The sequence below is a fragment of the Calonectris borealis genome, chromosome W (assembly GCF_964195595.1).
Source record: "Calonectris borealis chromosome W, bCalBor7.hap1.2, whole genome shotgun sequence".
NCBI classification, from domain to species: Eukaryota; Metazoa; Chordata; class Aves; order Procellariiformes; family Procellariidae; genus Calonectris; species Calonectris borealis.
Window position 1 is genome coordinate 34982648 of NC_134351.1, and position 19823 is coordinate 35002470.

The window sequence follows — 19823 nt, forward strand, 5'->3', positions numbered from 1 at the left end:
ACATATACACTGGCATTGAAAACAATGTCCAGTGCAGCATTAATCTCTTGGCAGTCAACAATGGGAGACTTCAAAAATTTAAGTACAGTATATACAGATTTCAGTAAAAGCAGCATTGGAGTAACATCTTGGCCTCACCATCTCTTCCATGGAGGGAGAAGACTTTTCAGTCTACTATTAGGAATGAAGATTAGATATGCCATCAATTTCAGTACATGCATCGCCAAAGCCACAAAGCATGGCAGATCTCTCTAAAGTAAAAGTTGCTCAAATGTCACTCTGAAGTATAGACTGACTACATCAGCTTGCTTAACAAGATCTAGCATTTAGCTACAATACTTGTTGCCTATATGCTCTTTAGAGTAAATATCAGTAAGGTCAAAACATTGCTCTTAATTTATCATTCGGGATTTAAGACTTAGGCTGCAAATGCTGAAAATAAGTGTCTTACTCATTATGGTAAACATACACCTTTAATATTTGATTTAGGATACAAGCAACCTGCTGTTGCCTTCTGCTATTAAGATTTTACTCAGCCATAATAGAAAGATTTCCCCAACAGAACACACAATTTTTGGGGCTTCATTTTCATTCAACATTTTCTATTTTCACTGTGCACTTAATTCTTCAATCTTAGGCAAAACATTCTAGTAACTTTGTAGGGACAAAATTAACTGTGGGTTAAATTTAGAGTTTTTCTGGATAACAAATAAATGCATAAATTGCATCATATGCCAAAACATGAAGGATAGCATTTCAAAACTGTTCAAAAACTTATCAGGAGAAACAAGTTAATGTTCAAAAGGAAAACAGGGTCCTTGGAGAATAAATAGTTCTAAGACCTGTCTTGTAGAGCCTTCCAACATTTCTATGAGACTTAAATAATAGGTTTCAGGATTTGATACTTTTATATTTTCTGTGCATTAAATCCAAGTCCTCTATTACCAGTTAGCTGTAGTTACTGTGACAAAGTGCAAAACTTTAAATTGTTCCTTTGAGGTTAGTTGGAATTTCTGTACTAACTAACCATATTACATATACATTGAAGTTATGCTAGCTAATTGCAATGTTGATGTATTTTGATGGTGTCGTGGTTTAACCTGGCAGGCAGCCAAATACCACGCAGCCGCTTGCTCACTCCCCCCACCCCCAGTGGGACAGGGAGAGAATTGGAAGGGTGAGAGTGAGAAAAACTCGTGGGCTGAGATAAAGATAGTTTAATAGAACAGAAAAGGGAAAATAATAATGATAGAATATACAAAATGAGTGATGCACAATGCAATTGCTCACCACCCACGATGACCGATAACCAAGTAGCGATCGGTACTTCCTGGAACACGCCTACCGTTCATATGCTGAGCATGACGTCACATGGTATGGAATACCCCATTGGCCAGCTGGGCTGGCTGTCCTGATTATGTTCCCTCCCATCTTGTGTACCTAGCTCAGTCAGTAGGGCATGGGAGCTGTCCTTGGACTACGAAGGTACTTAGCAACAACTGAAAACATCAGTGTGTTATCAACATTCTCCTCATACTAAATCCAAAACACAGCACTAGGAAGAAATTTAACCCTATCCCAGCTGAAACCAGGACAGATGGCATTTTTGTTCATAGGTGAGTTTGACTTTATAATCTGGGGAAACATGCATCTCTGCTCACATGTCTTCCAGTATTTGTGACTAAAAGAAGCTGAAGAACAACTGCCATAGTAATGAATTTTCTAAAGCATGAAGCATGGCCTTCTGTACAAGAATTTTTTCTTGCACTGATACTGCCTGTTTTTCTTGATACTTTACTTGTTGATTCTTATGCAAGAGAAGTAAGAAAGAGAAAAAAACTGCAGCTGAAATTACCAGAGTCCCTTCAACACCTGGGAAATCCTAAAGCTTGGTAAGGTATCAAAAGAGGACAAGTGCTGCCTGAGAATATTGCCTGCAAAGTGGAAGAATAGGCTTGTTACAATCCCTTCTCCTTTTCCTAATCAACTTCTCTAAGCACAGAAGTAGCCCAAGTGTTATATTTAGACTTCCCTGAATTGTGCTGGAATACTTGGATTTATCACTATCCTAATATTTTGTCTAAAGAGACTTCTATAATAAAAGTGCAGTGCTTAAACAACCAATAACAAGTTTGTTCATATTTCAGCTGGAATTCAAAGTTATTTAAACTATTTAAAGGAACTAATCCTTCACAGAGAAATGAATTTAAACCAAAACAATGAAAAACAAACAAAAAAAACCCACCCAAGCCTGAACTAATTTAGCTGGATCAATTCTAAACACATTAGTTCTTAACTTAGGGAAAAAGCTGTGGATAGGAAAAAACATCAGGATAACAAGTCCCATTACTAGAGTGAGAAAAGGAGGGTGAAATGGAGGAGGACAGAAAGACAGACAGAAATGATGATTCTTTGTCAAAGGCATCTTTTCTTCTAAAAATTCTCAGAAATTAAGTAAGTAGCAATATGCTCCCTCTAGTTCCTGTGTCACCACACATTTCAAAGACATTTACTGCTATATTTTAGTTTTTAAATAAGCCTCCTGGACTCATGTAAGGATTAAATGAATCCAAAGAAAGACCATTTCCCACTCAGATCAAACTGCTGACCAGAAGGTCAACCATTCAGTTCTGTGGAACAATGAAGCAGCAATAGCCAGAAGCGTTGATCTTAATGTCTTAATGCCTTAATGTGTGACCTCTGAAGAATAAGACAGCGTACATACTTATCAAAAGCTCTGTGAAGCTCAACCACACACACAATCAATTACCTTTGCTGAATTAAATTTTATATAACTATAGCTTGCTTTCAGTTATGAAGTTTCAAAATAAACATCTGTGGCAACAGAAACTCCGTCACTTAGCATTATTTTGAAGCTTTCTCCAGTATCTAAAGTTCATTTCTATCCTTCAGATTGCAATAATAGGTTACATCTAATCTATCTAATGAGCTTCTTGGGCCAAGTTCACAAGAAACTGCACTATGTTGTTTTATTATTTTCCTGTATGAAACATTAACCATGGATATCTAACTATAACTTAACGGTAACTTAAAAGCTGGCCTTATTAATTCCATTACTAATCACATATCTCAAACTAACAGAAAGTGGGTCCAGTATTGCTGGACCTGTCATATTTTGACATTCTATTGGTCTGAATGACATTTCCTAGGAATGTTTCAAGATCTGAATCTATGAAGTCAAATATTCTTCAGACCAATTCACACAGCTGAGCGTTTGTCACCATTAGTTACAAAAAGGTGGTGTGAACAAAACTTACAGTGCCAGTAGCACTGAAATACTATACTGCAATGAAACTGCTAGAATCATGCAAGGTGTTCTCAGATATCCCAAATGCATGCAGAAGGTACCAGCTGGTGTATATACATCTTTTCCTTGTATCAGTAAGTGCAACTTAATAAACTAATAAATAACTTTAAAAACATTCAGTGTAGCAAGACAGTTTATCACCAGCTTAAATCTTTAATTTTCTGCATTCACTGACAGTTTGCTTTCCCATATGGTAGTTTGCAATGGATTAAATATTTGTTAAGCTTTTCCATTTATAAATGCTTATTATATGCCAAAGCTTTACAGAAATTCAAGAGTAAAAAAACAGTAACATAAAAATAGCTAATATTAGTTAAACACTGAGAACTCTCTTTACAGTGTAATATTAACTTTTTAAAAAAGCTACTGCATATAAATTCCCATTCCTGTTTTCTGATTACATGAATCATGAAAAATTGTCATTCTAGTTTGCTTAACAATGTTTTTATACTTAGGATCTATCCTTCCAACTAAACAAAACTTGTAAAGTTAATGCTTTGCTCCTCCTTACTATATCTGCTTTATTGTACAGAAAATCTATTTCTGAAGTCAAAAGATATTAGTTATTACTATATGGCCAAGTTAACACAGATTAGACTGGCAAAAGATGATGATCTGACAGAGCAGAAACATCAAGATTAACAGTTTTTTTAATATAGGTAAGCACCATTATAGAGGCACCAAAACCAAATAGCCCTTTCAAGTGAACTTCCAAAAAAAATTAATTTTCATTTCAAAAGGGATCTTGAAATTACTAGATACACATATATCCCTGTCCCACTGCCTTGTAACATACATTCAGCAATTTAAAATAAAGATTCAATATTTAATAGATTTAATATATATTATATATTTAATATATAATATATATTTATATGTACATTACACAGATACATACACTCAACCAGCAGGATTAAACTGTTTTGTTTAGAAATGATTGATTGGTGTCACTAATCTACTTCAATTATTTTGTGAATTCAATGGAATTTATCCATTATCTGAAAAGAAGAAATTTATAAGACTCAAATGTCCCACATGGCCATTACTTCAAAATGACTGCAGGGACTGAAATAATATTTATAACACTCTTCTTACTGCACAAGCATTCATGCATATATTTAGGCAGCAATACCTGCCAGGTTCACACATCTATTCCTATGTTAAATTTAAATTTTATACAACTTTCTTTACTGTAATATACAGTATCTCTTTTGCCCTGTTGGATTATTTCATTTTTCATGGAGAAAAGTGATCAATAGCTATCCAACACTTTTTTTTAAATCCCCCTACTGTTCCACTGTATGGCTGTTTCAAGATTTTACTTACTAGGCAGCCACCATTAGCATATCCAGTACCCTACTAACATAGGTCAGTCACTGACTCTTGATTCTTAAAATACAAAATTTTGAGGGTGGCTTGCTGTTTATGGAAACAAATATACTCTGAGGTGTTATCTTTTCAACGTGTCCACCAATACCCGCCACACAATAATGTCAGTCAGTCCCAGTACCATAATTCAATTAGTTACCTACCATTTCAGTAACAAAAAGTAACAAACCCAGTTGCGATTTTAAACATTATAAGAATATTCACCCTGAGAACACAGAATAAGTGTTTAAGAATAAATGCTGATGTTTTTTCTTCATATATAGTTTTTTCTTCATCTCCTCTTGGGTACTTGGGTTTGTATCTAGAATTTGACCTCATACTTGCTTTGTCAGTTGATCGGTTTATGCCACAGTCAGGTACTGGTGATAGAAAAGCCCAAAGAGGCTTGTGGAAAAGAGGCAAGCAGCAATCCACCAGGTGAGGAAAGACAAGAGTCCTCGGAATAGGAGAGGAGTGAAAATATTCTTTAGGTTTCCCAAAGCCATTGTTATTTGCACTACAGTTACTTTCATCTTTCCATCAACAGATGGAGACTCAGAATAAACTGAACTGGGAAGCGGATTGTTTTCTACTGCAGTGTCAGAGTTAGATTCTGGGTAGATGCCCCAAGAATAATTACCTGTTAAAAAAACAGAGTAACACATAAGATATTTGCAGAATTAGATTTTAAGTTCTGTTATTTCTAGCAACTCTATAGATCATCTTATATATATTTGTCAAACAAAAAAAATTGCAAAATTTTACTTATAAATTAGTAAATGCTAACTGTGTCCATCCATATGGCTTCCTGATAATACTAGTAAGCTATCAGGGTAGGATTCACCTTACCTTTTGACATCCTAACTTTTACATGTGAATCAGTTGCCTTGGGACCCTGTCAGTGCTGGGTGTGATTCATCTCACCAGATGTAGATGTCTATTTTAGGATGGAATGAATCACAGAGTAATAATGCCTATTTCTTTCTGTTCACATTTGGCAAAATGAATGCTGCCACTGCATGGTAGGCTGTGAAAGACATCCCTCAAAAGAAAGAAAAAAACCAGTGACATCAGATCTCCCAATAATGAAATAAACCCCACATCTTACAATTTCTGTTCAAAAAGTCCACTGAAGTTTGAAATATTGAAAAAAAATTAACAGATATTCATAAGGTTAAGTCAACAATGCTTTATACAGCTCATTGTTGAAAGATGTCAAAAGCAGCAAGAGAAGAGCACAGCTTAAAAGCTGTTTATCAACTGTTTGCCAGAAGGTCAAGGGAGGTGAGCCTTCCTCTGTACTCAGCACTGGTGAAGCCACACCTGGAGTCCTGTGTCCAGTTCTGGGCTCCCCAGTACATGGACATACTGGAAAGAGTCCAGCGCAGGGCCAAAAAGACGATGAAGGGACTGGAGCATCTTTCATATGAGGAGAGGTTGAGAGAGCTGGGACTGTTCAGCCTGGAGAAGAGAAGGCTCAGGGGTGTTCTTATCACTCCATATAAATACCTGATGGGAGGGAATGAAGAAGAGGGAGCCAGACTCTTCTCAGTACTGCCCACTGACAGGACAAGAGGCAATGGGCACAAATTAAAACACAGGAAATTCCATCTGAACACAAGAAAGCACTTTTTTACTGTGAGGGTGGTCAAACACTGGAACAGGTTGCCCAGAGAGGTTGTGGATTCTTCCTCCTTGGAGATGATACTCAAAACCCAACTGGACATGGTCCTGGGCAACCTGCTGTAGCTGACTCTGCTTGAGCAGGAGGGTTGGACTAGATTCTAATTTACTTTAGTAGACTGAAAATATAAATGCCCTATATAGAATAGAACACAGTTTTGTTCATCAAATTTTGCCTACCTAGTGTTTTCAAAAGCAGAGTTGCGTGAAGGACCATTACCAATGGTGCAACATACTGCAGTGCAATTACACAAAGATAATAGAATACCCGAGCCACCTGGGAAAATAGAAAAGAGTAATTCATGAGTTCTGGGTGATCAAAGCAAACCTTTATGTATATGCTTAGGAAAAACAAGCAATTAATAAAAAAACCCAGTTCTTATGCAAAAAAGCTATTTTAAAAGTTTTATAGCATGTTTTGGTATGTGAAATATTGTCTTCAAAAGACCTAATGAAGAAGTGATCCCTCTAATGAATTCTAGTTTCAGGACACTTACAATCCTGAGAGGAATTTCTGAAAGAAAATAGTTAAAAGTAGCGGTTCTGTTAACACAAACAAGATTAATTTTGCTTATGCAAACTGAATGCTATAATTCAAATATTCATATTTGAAAACACTAGAATTTTGTAAGCCATCTCAAAGCTAAATATATGATTATCCCAAGTGATTTACAAACTAAATCCCATTTCAAAAATGAAGTACTGTGACTGTAGAAACAGTCCAAAGCCTGATCAAAAGTAAATGAAACTTTGGTTAATATCGCAGTCCCTTTTCAAAGTGAGATATTTGTAAGGTCTCCAAATGGAAAACACCAGTACTTCAAATACAATAAGAGGAATTTTCATTAGCAGTTCATCAATAACAAAGCATTTAAATGATCTTTATTTCAGGTACACATTATGGTTCATTGAAAACCACTCAGATTTATCCCTCCCCCTGCTCCCAATCTGTTCCAGCTTTCTCAAGATTGTTACATTACATATTTTACATAAACTGTTGACCTAAAAGGCTAGATCAAATGAAGAAGGAAAAAAAGTCATAAAATCAATAGCAAGCAAGCAGTAAAATAAAGTTAACTGGATTTTAGAAAAGAACAGAATACAGGGTGGCAAAAAAAGATGAAGGCAGCCCTGACATTTTTGGAAATAGCTTTAAAACCTCAAAGGGCTTTGAGATGATCAAGCATCAAAAAACTAACATGAGGAAAAAAAGCAGTAAAACATTGACAGAAGAAAAAGCATGAGACAAAATATTTTAAGATAATTGATGGCATATGATGAAAAGAGCAAATAAAAAAAAGTAATGATCGTTGTAGGAAGACAGATAGGAAAGACTTTACTGGCAAAAGCACCAGAAGAAAAGAAAGCAGGCATGGCTAGTAAAACCAGATAGGACTATATTTAGTGGCCCTGAGCTTCTTAAAGAGAAGATATTCGAAGTACTGGATAAACGGATTTAGGAAACACCACATACAGAAGGCATTATTATTTTATCAATAAGATGAAAGCTCCCAAAACTAAAATTATGCATTCACAACAACTAGAACAGTTCTGTCATAAACAATTGCTGCTAGTTGTATTTCCTAACCTTTTTTCTGAAGTCCAATGCCAGTCACTTGGTTTGTAACTACATATTTGAAATAACAAAGACAAGATTATAGTAGTGATGATCTAAAAACAGAGAGGAAGATTTGTCCTATGGCATACTTCAATATTCCTTCTGAAATACACCCTGACTCAGCAAGATTATTAGGCAGCACTATCATGCAACACTAGAAATAAGTTCATTTTGCAGGAAACACACAACACCACTCTATATCAAGCTTACAAATTTCTATCTATTTCCTCTCTTTGTTGACATTTTTTAATTACTTTTCTTAAAAAAAAAAAACAACCTCAAGGAAATCTTTCCCTTTTATCACTTGCCACCGTAACAAGATGGGCAGATGGTTTTATATCTAGGCTACTGCATTTGAGAGTGGTCTTACAGAACTAAACATGTCTTATTTTACCCCAAAATATAACCATCCTATCTTAAATTTTGCCCCAATTTAAAAATTACAGTTGGGATTAGGTAACAATATTTTGCCCTTCTATCTAAATCTGACTTTTTTTCCATGCTGTAGCTAAGAAATCACCACTTACCCTATACACTCCCCAGGTTCAATTCATGCTGAACAGAAACACTCATCAAGATAAACATAAGGCTTGCCAAGATATTTGTAAAGAATACTTCATGATGGGATCTCTTAGAACAATGGAGGAACGACTTAAGACAAAGCATCTGAATAACATAGATGATGCATCTTTGCATATTTTGGGTTGCAGAATTTTGCTGTTATGGTGCTATTTTTATAAAGGATATAGTTTAGGAAGCTTCATTCAAATTTCAGTTCTGGTGCCAAGGAAGACAACAAACTAGACGTTTATGTTTTTCTATGAAAAAATTTGCACAGACAGAGCACCCAAATATATGTAACCTTAGTGCCATTATACTTACCATTTTTTGTAAATCAATTGTACTTATTCTGCCGGCTTCCTTTTTCATCTGATCCACACATTTCTGGGCTAAATTCAGATAGGCCTGTAAGTGACTGCGCATCATAGCCAACCGTAAAGCACATAACAGGATTATAATCCACAACCGCATGGTGTCAAATGTATCTTCCGACATTCTGTGGATAAAAATGGTAATGTTGTTTTCCAAAGGTCACCTACCACTACAGAATTATTTGTTTGTATCATCTGTAAAGAAATCTTTAAGCATATTGTTAAAAATAGATACACGTGATCCACAGTTACAGAGTTCATGTGCAAGTAGTATTCACTTCTCCCCCCTGTTCTCTTTACTGCTTGTATTGGGTTTACGTGGCAAGGTTTTGGTAGCAGGGGGGCTACAGGGGTGGCTTCTGTGAGAAGATGCCAGAAGCTGCCCCCATATCGGACAGAGCCAGTTCCAGCTGGCTCCAAGATGGACATGCCATTGGCCAAAGCTGAGCCAATCAGAAACAGTGGTAGAACCTCTGTGATAACATATTTAAGAAGGGTAAAAAACTGCTGCGCAACAGCAGCCGGAAGAGACGAGTGAGAATATGTGAGAGAAACAACTCTGCAGACACCAAGGTCAGGGAAGAAGGAGGGGGAGGAGGTGCTCCAGGCACCAGAGCAGAGATTCCCCTGCAGCCCGTGGTGAAGACCATAGTGAAGCAGGTTGTCCCTCTGCAGCCCATGGAGGTTAACGGTGGAGCAGATATCCACCCTGCAGCCAGTGGAGGACCCCACGCCAGAGCAGGTGGATGTGCCCTGAAGGAAGCTGTGACCCCGTGGAGAGCCCGCGCTGGAAAAAGCTCCTGGCAGGACCTGTGGCCCTGCGGGGCACCCATGCTGGAACAGTTCATGAAGAAGTGCAGCCCGTGGGAAGGACCCACATTGGAGAACGTCGTGAAGGATTGTCTCCTGTGGGTGGGACCCCATGCTGGAGCAGGGGAAGAGCAGCCCGTGGGAAGGACCCACGTTGGAGAAGGTCGTGAAGGATTGTCTCCTGTGGGTGGGACCCCATGCTGGAGCAGGGGAAGAGCATGAGGAGGAAGAAGTGGCAGAGAGAAAGCGTTATGAACTGACCGCAACCCTCATTCCCTGTCCCCCTGTGCTGCTCTGGGGGAGGAGGTAGAGAAAATCAGGAGTGAAGTTGAGCCCAGGAAGAAGGGAGGGGTGGGGGGAAGGTGTTTTAAGATTTGTTCTTATTTCTCATTACCCTACTCTGACTTTTGATTGGCAATAAATTAAATTAATTTCCCCGAGTCGAGTCTGGTTTGCCCGTGCTGGTAATTGCTGAGTGATCTCCCTGTCCTTATCTTGACCTATGAGCCTTTCGTCGTATTTTCTCTCCCCTGTCCAGCTGAGGAGGGGAGTGATAGAGTGGCTTGGTGGGCACCTGGTGGCTAGCCAAGGTCAACCCACCACACTGCTACTTCTTGGTAGCCCTATTACAGCATTAGATCCAAATTAGTACCCATTTGTCTGCAAACAAGAACAACTCTTAAATGCTCGAATTCTGAGTAATGAAGACAGGACACTAAAAAGCAGGCTCTTTCAGATAATTCCAAGTTTTGAGATATATAGTTCTAAATAACAACTTCAACTGCCTTAGATACATTGCTATAGCACAACTCTCATTAAGATTAACTGAAGAGTAAAATGGAAACACAAAAATTATATATTTGCAATGTTTTATGCAATAGCTCAGTGATCACAGTTATCTTAGAAGCATCTTTTAGATCTAGAAAGCAATAAAAGTGACAGCAAATCATATCAGTTTCAACTCTATTTGAATACTATTTTGAATTATCTGTTAATAAAGTGACAATGACAATCACCTATGCTACTTATACAATATTGATTTCAGATACAATTCTTCCTGAAAATTCTTTCCCTTTTCATGCTTTTAAATATTTTAGCTATCAAATTTCATATGCACTTCATCTACACATAGATTTTAAGACAAGTCTCATAGTACTAAGAACCTTAGGTCAGTTCTCATACCAATGTATCTCAATTGTCTTCAGTGAAATCACTTCTCTCTTACACCAATAAGTAAGATGTAAGGTATTAGAAGCTGGCAATGAAGTGGTATTCTGTCCCTAGGAAGAACAATGCAGAACTCTGACACAGAGATGCCAGAAGATAGCAGCTCTTTGGGAACCACTGCCTTACCATTCTTCATCAGATTCAACACTGCGACTAATTCTCATTCTTCCTAAACAACAGAGGCCCTTTACAGATCAGTTGGAACTTCTACGATACCTTTCATGACAGATGCTAGTCACAGCCACAATTTTAAGTTTTCCATGTCGCTATGACTTTTACAGGGCACTACTTAGACTTAAGGTTTTATCCTCAATACCCCCAAAAGAATTTTTAAAGGGAATCTTACAAAGGTACGCTCTCTTTGCCCAAAGGTGGGTTCATAATGTAGTCCTTAGTGATTGGTTTTACCCAGAGTAGAACCATAAGTAAAGGAGCCAAGAAGTTTATATGTAGCAATGTTCTGGAAGAGGAAAAAAAAAAAGGGAGTGGGTTATTAAATACAGTTACCATACTGTTGAAACTGGTGGTAGAGATTACAGAAGAGTAATACAAATTTTAAAATGGGGGGAAAGGTAAATAAGAGAATTACTTCCCTTTTTTTATAAGTATGACTGAAGTCTCAACAAAACAGTAATATTACATACTGTGAAATCACACTGGTTGTGGTTTAAAAAAAGTGCTCTTAGAAATAAATCAAGTTTTTTAGATATTCGAACAAACTAACCAAAGGAACTACATGCATTATACCACACTATAGTAAAAGACAGTTGTTTAAAATTTCCATACGATGGCATAATACCAAACTGCAGTAGCCATTACTGTTTTAATCTAGAGGGTGAGTATCTTAGATGGATAATTATGGAAAATATGCTGCTATATTAGTGAATTTTTTTTTTGCTTTATTAAAAATGTACTCAGATTAATTTCTATTATCTATACAGACCAGGAGAAACACTTTTCACAGGTCAGATCATCCAGTTTAATGAAAATTTTTATTTAGGAACCTTGAGGAGCAGTCCAAAGCATTTCAGTAACTTGTGAAATGAGCTTCTACTTATTTAAGACAGCCTATTGGATTAGTGGACTGGAATGTGCCAAAGAGTGGCAAGAACCACTTTGTGTTTATTTGAGTAGAGGTAGAAAGGCTGAAAGACTCTTGAAGCAGGCTCTGGAAATGGAGTGAATGTGTAGGAAAATGGTACGAAGTGATTAAGAGAACTCCAAAATATATATGGGGAAGGATGCTGCTAAAGGAAAACCAAACAGGTGATCGAAATTAAAATTGACACCAGATTATTTTAATTCTATTTTATCCAAAAACTTATTCCCTATTTATATATGCAAGATTCACGTTAATAATTTTGACCACATTACTGAAGTGGCAATTCATCATTTGCTTAATCTCCTTTTTTTTTTTTAAGTCACTGCTCCCTATAAGTCTCCCATTCTATAATTATGGCTTGTGCCTTTTTTCTTTTACAAATGTATGACCTTATATTTACCTTATATGGAAAGGCATTGTTTTCCCCGCACCCAAATTAAACAGCTTTGTATCAATGACATCCTCATTTACTACTCCCCTTTAGTCACTGTCAAACAACTGCAAACAGTCAGTAATGATCTACTCATTGACAAAAACACACCACTAAGGGCAAATACCGATCTTTTCAGAGCCCATTAGAAACAACCACTCAGCAATGATTCTTTGTTTATAATTGCATTACCTAACTACATTGATATATGACTAAGTTTTAATCCATTTAATGTTATTTTTATATTGTTCCAGTTTAATAGTCAAAGTATTGGTAGACCTTTAAAAAGAATTTGCTTGGTGCTGCACAATGTTATCTTTAATAATCAGTTCTAATAGCCCCTAAACATCAAGTTAGACAACAAAAGTCAATAGCTTGCAGCTGTAACTGGATGCATTCAACTACAATGAGAGTGCAAGTCTAATACAAAGTAATTAGTTAACAATTTACCAAGAATAAAGGATTCACTTTTAAACATAGTTTAATTTTTTAAACAGGGCATTTTTTTGAAAAAAATACACTTCAGTTTGAGCCTAAATAATTTACATATCAGAAAATCTAATGGTTCTCTTATGAAAGTGGCCAGACTAAATGATCACAATGGCCTATACTGCAGAATTTGTGTCATTAACACGCATTAAATATTCAGAGGTTATGATCTGTGAAAGACATTTGGAGTTGTTCCCTCAACCAGAGAATGATGAAGAGAAATAGTTAAATATAAGAGAACACCTGAAAATGAAAATGTTCCTTTAAACTGGTATTAACCTCTGAGCCTTATTATATATTCTGGGTCATCATAATGTAAGAAATACTGAAATACTGAAAAGGACAATTTTAATTTACTTTTCATTTTAAAGCCATAAAAGCTTTAATAATTGAATGTACTTCCTATATGTTACTCTAAATTCAATATTTATTAACAGAAGCTTTCACTGAGTTTTAGATTCCCCTTTAATGTGTTTCAAATTGACTGCCTTTCTGAAGCTATTTCTTCACTTTCTGTTTTTTCTTTGTATCTTAACCTAATCTTATTAACAAAGGCCCATCTAGAAAATAAAGAAAAGAAAAAAAAAGTCTGTGGCTGCACCTCTTCTTCCAGACAGTTATTTGAATTTCCAAAAAGATATGGGGGAAAGGAAACAGGAAGTAGAAACACTCATGGTGGATCTCTCACACGAGGAAAGAAAAGGAATGCTTCTTTAACTCGTATTCCACTTTCGAGGCAAAGAATGTAATAGATCGGCAGGGGGCAGGTTGAGCACAGAGGCAGGTCACAAGTCTGCTGGAGATATGAAAAGCAGGCAGCAACAGAAGTCTTAGTCATTTACTACCTTCTTATTGGAATAGTTTGCTTTGTTTATTTTCAGACATTAAACTGAGATTTAAGAATGTTGGTGTGTGGGAGGGGAAATTTCAGAATAACTCAAAGTAACATGAAAATATTTTTTAGCCCAATGAAAAAGGTCAACTACAAAAATCCAAAAAATGGGAACAAGGTATTTCAACTTCAGTGTGGAAAAGAAAACCAAAATTAAAAAACCACAGTTTTTGCCACACTCATTTGATTCACAAATACTTTTAGTCACTTTAAGTGTCGCATTTTGGCTTTTTATTAAAACACCACTTGCCCTCATGTTGTTCACTGCTGAAGTATACACACATTACCAGGTATACACATTTTGGCATGCACTGTTATTACAAAAATCTTCATGTTTCTGTCCTCCATAAGTGCAAAATTTTTTTTCAAGGCCTTGTAGGCACCCATACACTGATTTTATGGGTGCCTACACAAAAGCCAATAGGCTTCAATTTATGATTATAAACATACACTGTCTGAAGTATACCCAATTGCTGTCTGAAGTATACCCAGTTTCCCAATTAGGAAAATACATACCTGAGAGCTAGGCTCAGTCACCATACAGAGGGTGGGACTAACCTATGGAAACGGGGGCAGCCTGGCTTCCTCCCTATCCCAAAGCATAGAGCTGGCAGCAAATGCAGCAGCAGTAATGTGAGCAGAAGCAGCTACAAAGCCCTCATCCTGTTGCCCCCCAGCAAATCTGTCTCCTATTGCTCTCAAATTCGACTGCGTGGGGGGTTCTCGCTAAATAAGTTCGCCCTGAGAGATAAAGTTCAAATTCAGATTCCTCTCATGAGAAACCTCCATGAGAACAGGCCTGAAGAGAGACATCCAGTTGAAACTCATTATAAGGCAGGAACACAGTATGGTGTATGAGCAATCTTATGCTTAAAAGAGATGAAAAAACAAAGATGGCTGCAAGGAAAAAAAAAGACGAGTACCTCACCAGAACTGAAAGCAGAAACTTTTCTTTTTCATTCTCTTTCCTTCTCTGCCAAATAAAGTAATCAAATAAACTAGGTCAGCACAAATGAACAAGGTGAGACAGCTGCAAACTAGATGGGCAAAACAGCAATGAGCAGCCCTCCAAAATAGCTTGTGTTAGGAAAAAATCTCATTCCCTAACTATTGTACGAATTAGTCTTTATAGTATGAAATTGTATAAACTTTCATAAGAGAGATATATATAGTTTACATTGTATACTGCATAGTCATGGTTAAGTCAGCATGACTAAAGGGCCCCAGATCATTGCAAGGAGGAGGACAGCCCCCACCTTGAAGAATAAAGGATACCCCTGGACTATCGAGATAACACCAGCATCCTAGCCCCTCTGTTTATTTTCAGACATTAAACTGAGATTTAAGACTGAGTAGCATATACCTATGAGTATATATTTTCTCTTACTGTGTTATTTTTTCTTTTGCTAAATTCAGAGCATCCAGATGCATTTGAGCCAGTCGCAAGCCAGGGAATGTCAAAAAAGCACCAATAAGTGAGCACAGAACAGCCAGGAACAATTTGAAGGTTAGTTTAGACACAGGACCCCTAAAAGAAAAGAAAGGAAATAAGCATTGGGGGCGGGGGGGGGCAGATCAGAGACTACTTTCAAATCGACAGTATCTAACATTTAATCAAATTAAAATAAAAAACAAGCAAGTCTCCTATTTATTTACTAAAAAGAATAAAAAGCTCTTCAGTATAAGAAAACCAAAACCTAAGCTACTTCCTACAAGATGTTAAATTTGTTAGCAGAGCAAAAAAAAAAAAAAAAAAGAATAATTTTATATTGTGATTAACAAGTTATGCTTTTAATAGAAGAACAGATACATCACAAGTTTAACTGGTCAAAGGCAAAGTTTTATTTTTATTTTTAAGTTATGCCATTCAAACTACTAAGAGACACCATCATCAACTCAATCACTGCTGTAAACAGCCAAAGCACTGTGAATGTTTAAAAGGAAATGGACACAAACAGAAAAATTAATACAGAAATTAGTAAATTCAGAATAGTTTATGAAAAACAGAGCGAAGAAAGGTTAAGAAACACATGGGATTCAGTTGAAGGGTTTCTTTCTCATTAAATATCCATATATCTATAAATGACACATTATTCTAAGTATATATTTGAAACTTCCGTTCCTCACAAATTAAAAAAAAATCTATAATTCTTATATAATACTTGAGAATTTCCAAACAAGAAATTCAAATTTGTATTCCCACAGTGATGACATACCCCATACAAGCATTTTGGGTCATGTGTTTAAGGCAAGGATTGTAACAAAATTCCATTTACAATATACAGAGGCTGTCTATGATGGTGATTGTATATATAAGTAACATCACAAGCTATGGAACATTCCTTTGTCAGTCTATACAAAACTTGGATGTACTGTAGCAAGCAGATGTATTTGCCTAAGAGGAAAATACTATTATAGCCTGAAAACATGACTGAAAGCCAAAATTTACTCCTAATTCCAACTTTATTGCAGGCTCCATCTGTAGCTTTTGTACTCTCATCCTCCTGCATACCACAGGAACTGCAAAAAATACTTATCTCCTGTTTTAAGCAATCTTTTCAAAGCTGAAGGGACTGTTTAAGAATTACCACGGGAAAGACTTTTATAGTTTTTAACTGTATTTTATGGACTGGAATAATTTTGGAATAAAAAGGGAATACACAAATGCAACTTAAGTTACTTTGTAAATATTGATGGATTATTTTCATTAATCCACCTCTTCACATTAATACAGAGATTATAAGTGCGTATAAGAGCAAAGCATGCAAGACAAATGCTTGCTAAGAAAATCCAAGTGGTTCAGTTATAAATGCAACATAATGAAGACCAATGTATTTCCAGAAACTTACTGGGATTCCAAACCCTGCTTTTCAAGAAACTGCATAGCACTTTCTGAAAAATTCGAGAATCCTGCAGAGACATAAATTATATGTATTTTATCACAGTACAAATATAAAATCTCTTTTTTCGAAATAAAATGCTAGGTAACAGGACATATTTTAAACAAATTTTGTCTAGCATTATTATTATTATTAACAAATCATGTCTAGCATAGCTCTTTCATGTGCTAATTAGTATGCCACAATGCAATAAAACTCAGTTATTGACACAAACAGTCTTTGAAAACATCTCCGATATTTGTACATTTCATGAACATGAATAAAACATTCATTTTTAAGAAGGTAAGTAACTTTTTTTCAGTAGAGGAGCTTCACTTTATTATGCAAGGCAAAATGGGTTCAAAATAAAACTGGAAAGTATAATTAACAAAGCAAACAACCTAGGTAAAGACTACACTATTTAAAACAAAGCAAGGAAAATATACAGGATATCCTTCAGAATCGACATTCCAAAGCAAGATTTCCTAAAAGTGTATTACATATAGAGTTCATTTAAATACAGATATTCTCAAAACCACCTAAAATGCTTAAAATTCAAGTAATGTAATCACTAGAGCTGTTGCAAACCACGAAGAAAGGAGTTACCTGATTCGAGTCCAAACTCTAGATAGCTTTCTGTCACAATCAGGATTGCCATTGCTTTCACAAAGAAGAAGCAGCCAAAGGTGACACAGACTGATCTTTCACCTCCATCCTCTACTATGAAATAGTGGGTGGTCAACGAAAACAATATCTTACTATACAAGAAAAATGTCAAGGAAAATCAAGTTTGTAAAATAACTATATTTATGAATTATAAAGATGTATTTTGGTCATCTACACTAAGACCGTTCTAAGATGCGCAAATGCTTTAAAAAGTAATATGTATTTGGCCAATTTGAGGTTAATTATGCTTTACAGTATTGTGGGAGTTTAATAAGCACAGGCACACAATCATATAATGGGTAGCTAGGAATACACTATTCTGGAATATAATTTTGTTTTCATTTAGGCTTACTGATAGCCAAATGCAATGGTATTCACTATCAGCCTGAGAATAATTAAACCAAAGTTTAAATGTAAATTTTACATACTTGTAAGAATTTACAGAAGTTATATCGAACCAAAAATAAGATAATTGTATCTTCAGTGTAAAATATCAAGCTAGATGAAAAATATTTCATCAAACTACACAACAGTGAATGCAGGGAAGTGAATAAATAAATTTTTAACCACAGTGGAGTTTTACACATGTTTTGCCAGAATGCACAACCCCAAGTGGGTGTATTCAAGATTCTTCACTGCAAAAATCCAGAGTTCAAAGGCAAAAATATAGCACCATTCAAGTCACTGCATGTTTGTTGCTGAAATAATCTCGGTTAAAATACTTCCTCAGTCTTGACTTAACTATATGTGAATGCGTGTTTGTACACATGCATACATCCATGCACACAAATACATATATATAGTACATATATATGTATACTGTGTATATAACATACATGGCTTTTTGTTCCTTTGGGAAGAAAAAGGTAGAAAAGGTAGAAAAGGTGTTCCTCCTCACATAAGTCTCTCTTTTTTTCTGAAGAAAAACATAGACATTGAATTTTTTCTTCCCTCCTTGACTAAAGGCAAGACATTTTAGAAGACATGAGTTTAGAAACAAACAAAAAAACCCACACAATAAGCATTTAATCCAAAAGCTGTTCTCTCAAATGTCTGCTGAGCTTTCCCAAGCAGTCTTACAAAAGCTTCCAGGTAGTTTTACAAAATCTGTATCCTTTCAATTAGATTTCCTTTTCTTAGTTTTCAGGACATCTCTCTAAACTGGAGAGGTATGGATTTGATGGGTGGACTGTCCGGTGGATGAGGAATTGGTTGGATGGTCACATCCAGAGGGTAGTGGTCAACGGCTCAATGTCCAGATGGAGGTCAGTGATGAGTGGTGTTCCTCAGGGGTCCATATTGGGACCGGTACTGTTTAATATCTTCATCAATGACATAGACAGTGGGATCGAGTGCACCCTCAGCAAGTTTGCAGATGACACCAAGCTGAGTGGTGCGGTTGACATGCCTGAGGGACAGGATGCCATCCAGAGGAACCTGGACAAGCTCGAGAAGTGGGCCCGTGTGAACCTCAAGAGGTTCAACAAGGCCAAGTGCAAGGGCCTGCACCTGGGTCGGGGCAACCCCATTATCAGTACAGGCTGGGGGATGAAGGGATTGAGAGCAGCCCTGCCGAGAAGGACTTGGGGGTACTGGTGGACGAAAAGCTGGACATGAGCCGGCAATGTGCGCTCACAGCCTAGGCGGCCAACTGTATCCTGGGCTGCATCAAAAGAAGCACGGCCAGCAGGTCGAGGGAGGTGAATCTGCCCCTCTACTCTGCTCTGGTGAGACCCCACCTGGAGTACTGCGTCCAGCTCTGGAGCCCTCAGCACAGGACAGTCATGGACCTGTTGGAGCGGGTTCAGAGGAGGGCCACGAAAATGATCAGGGGGGTGGAACGCCTCTGCTATGAAGAAAGGCTGAGAGAGCTGGGGTTATTCAGCCTGGAGAAGAGAAGACTTCGGGGAGACCTTATTGCGGCCTTTCAGTACTTAAAGGGGGCTTATCAGAAAGGTGGCAGCAAACTTTTTAGCAAGGCCTGTTGCGACAGGACAAGGGGGAATGGTTTTAAACTGAAGGAGGGTAGATTCAGACTAGATATGAGGAAGAAGTTTTTTACAACGAGGGTGGTGAAACACTGGAACAGGTTGCCCAGAGAGGTGGTCGATGCCCCATCCCTGGAAACATTCAAGGTCAGGTTGGACGGGGCTCTGAGCAACCTGATCTAGTTGAAGATGTCCCTGCTCATTGCAGGGGGGGTTGGACTAGATGACCTTTAAAGGTCCCTTCCAACCCAAACTATTCTATGATTCTATGATTAGTGGAAGCAGCAAAAACTTAACTCTTTGCATAAGAGCAGAGAAGTTGTAAGAATTTTTATATATATAAATAAATGTCAGAAAAGACAAAACAGATTTTTTGCTTCAAAAACACCAAAAGATTCTCTCTGTCACTTA

The 19823-nt window shown here is 37.0% G+C and overlaps 1 protein-coding gene across 1 annotated transcript in view; it reads right to left on the reverse strand.

Moving 5' to 3' along the window:
* Positions 1-4877: 4877 nt before the first annotated feature.
* The window catches only part of LOC142074960 (transmembrane protein 161B-like), a 41581-nt gene continuing 26635 nt past the window's right edge, over positions 4878-19823 (reverse strand). The window contains exons 7-13 of the mRNA XM_075135969.1: positions 17365-17516; positions 16729-16789; positions 15267-15407; positions 11313-11426; positions 8880-9054; positions 6560-6656; positions 4878-5336 (exon numbers count right to left, since the gene is read on the reverse strand). Of these exons, the coding sequence (XP_074992070.1) occupies positions 5059-5336; positions 6560-6656; positions 8880-9054; positions 11313-11426; positions 15267-15407; positions 16729-16789; positions 17365-17516 (1018 nt within the window). The 3' untranslated portion in view covers positions 4878-5058. The remainder of the gene's footprint in view (positions 5337-6559; positions 6657-8879; positions 9055-11312; positions 11427-15266; positions 15408-16728; positions 16790-17364; positions 17517-19823) is intronic.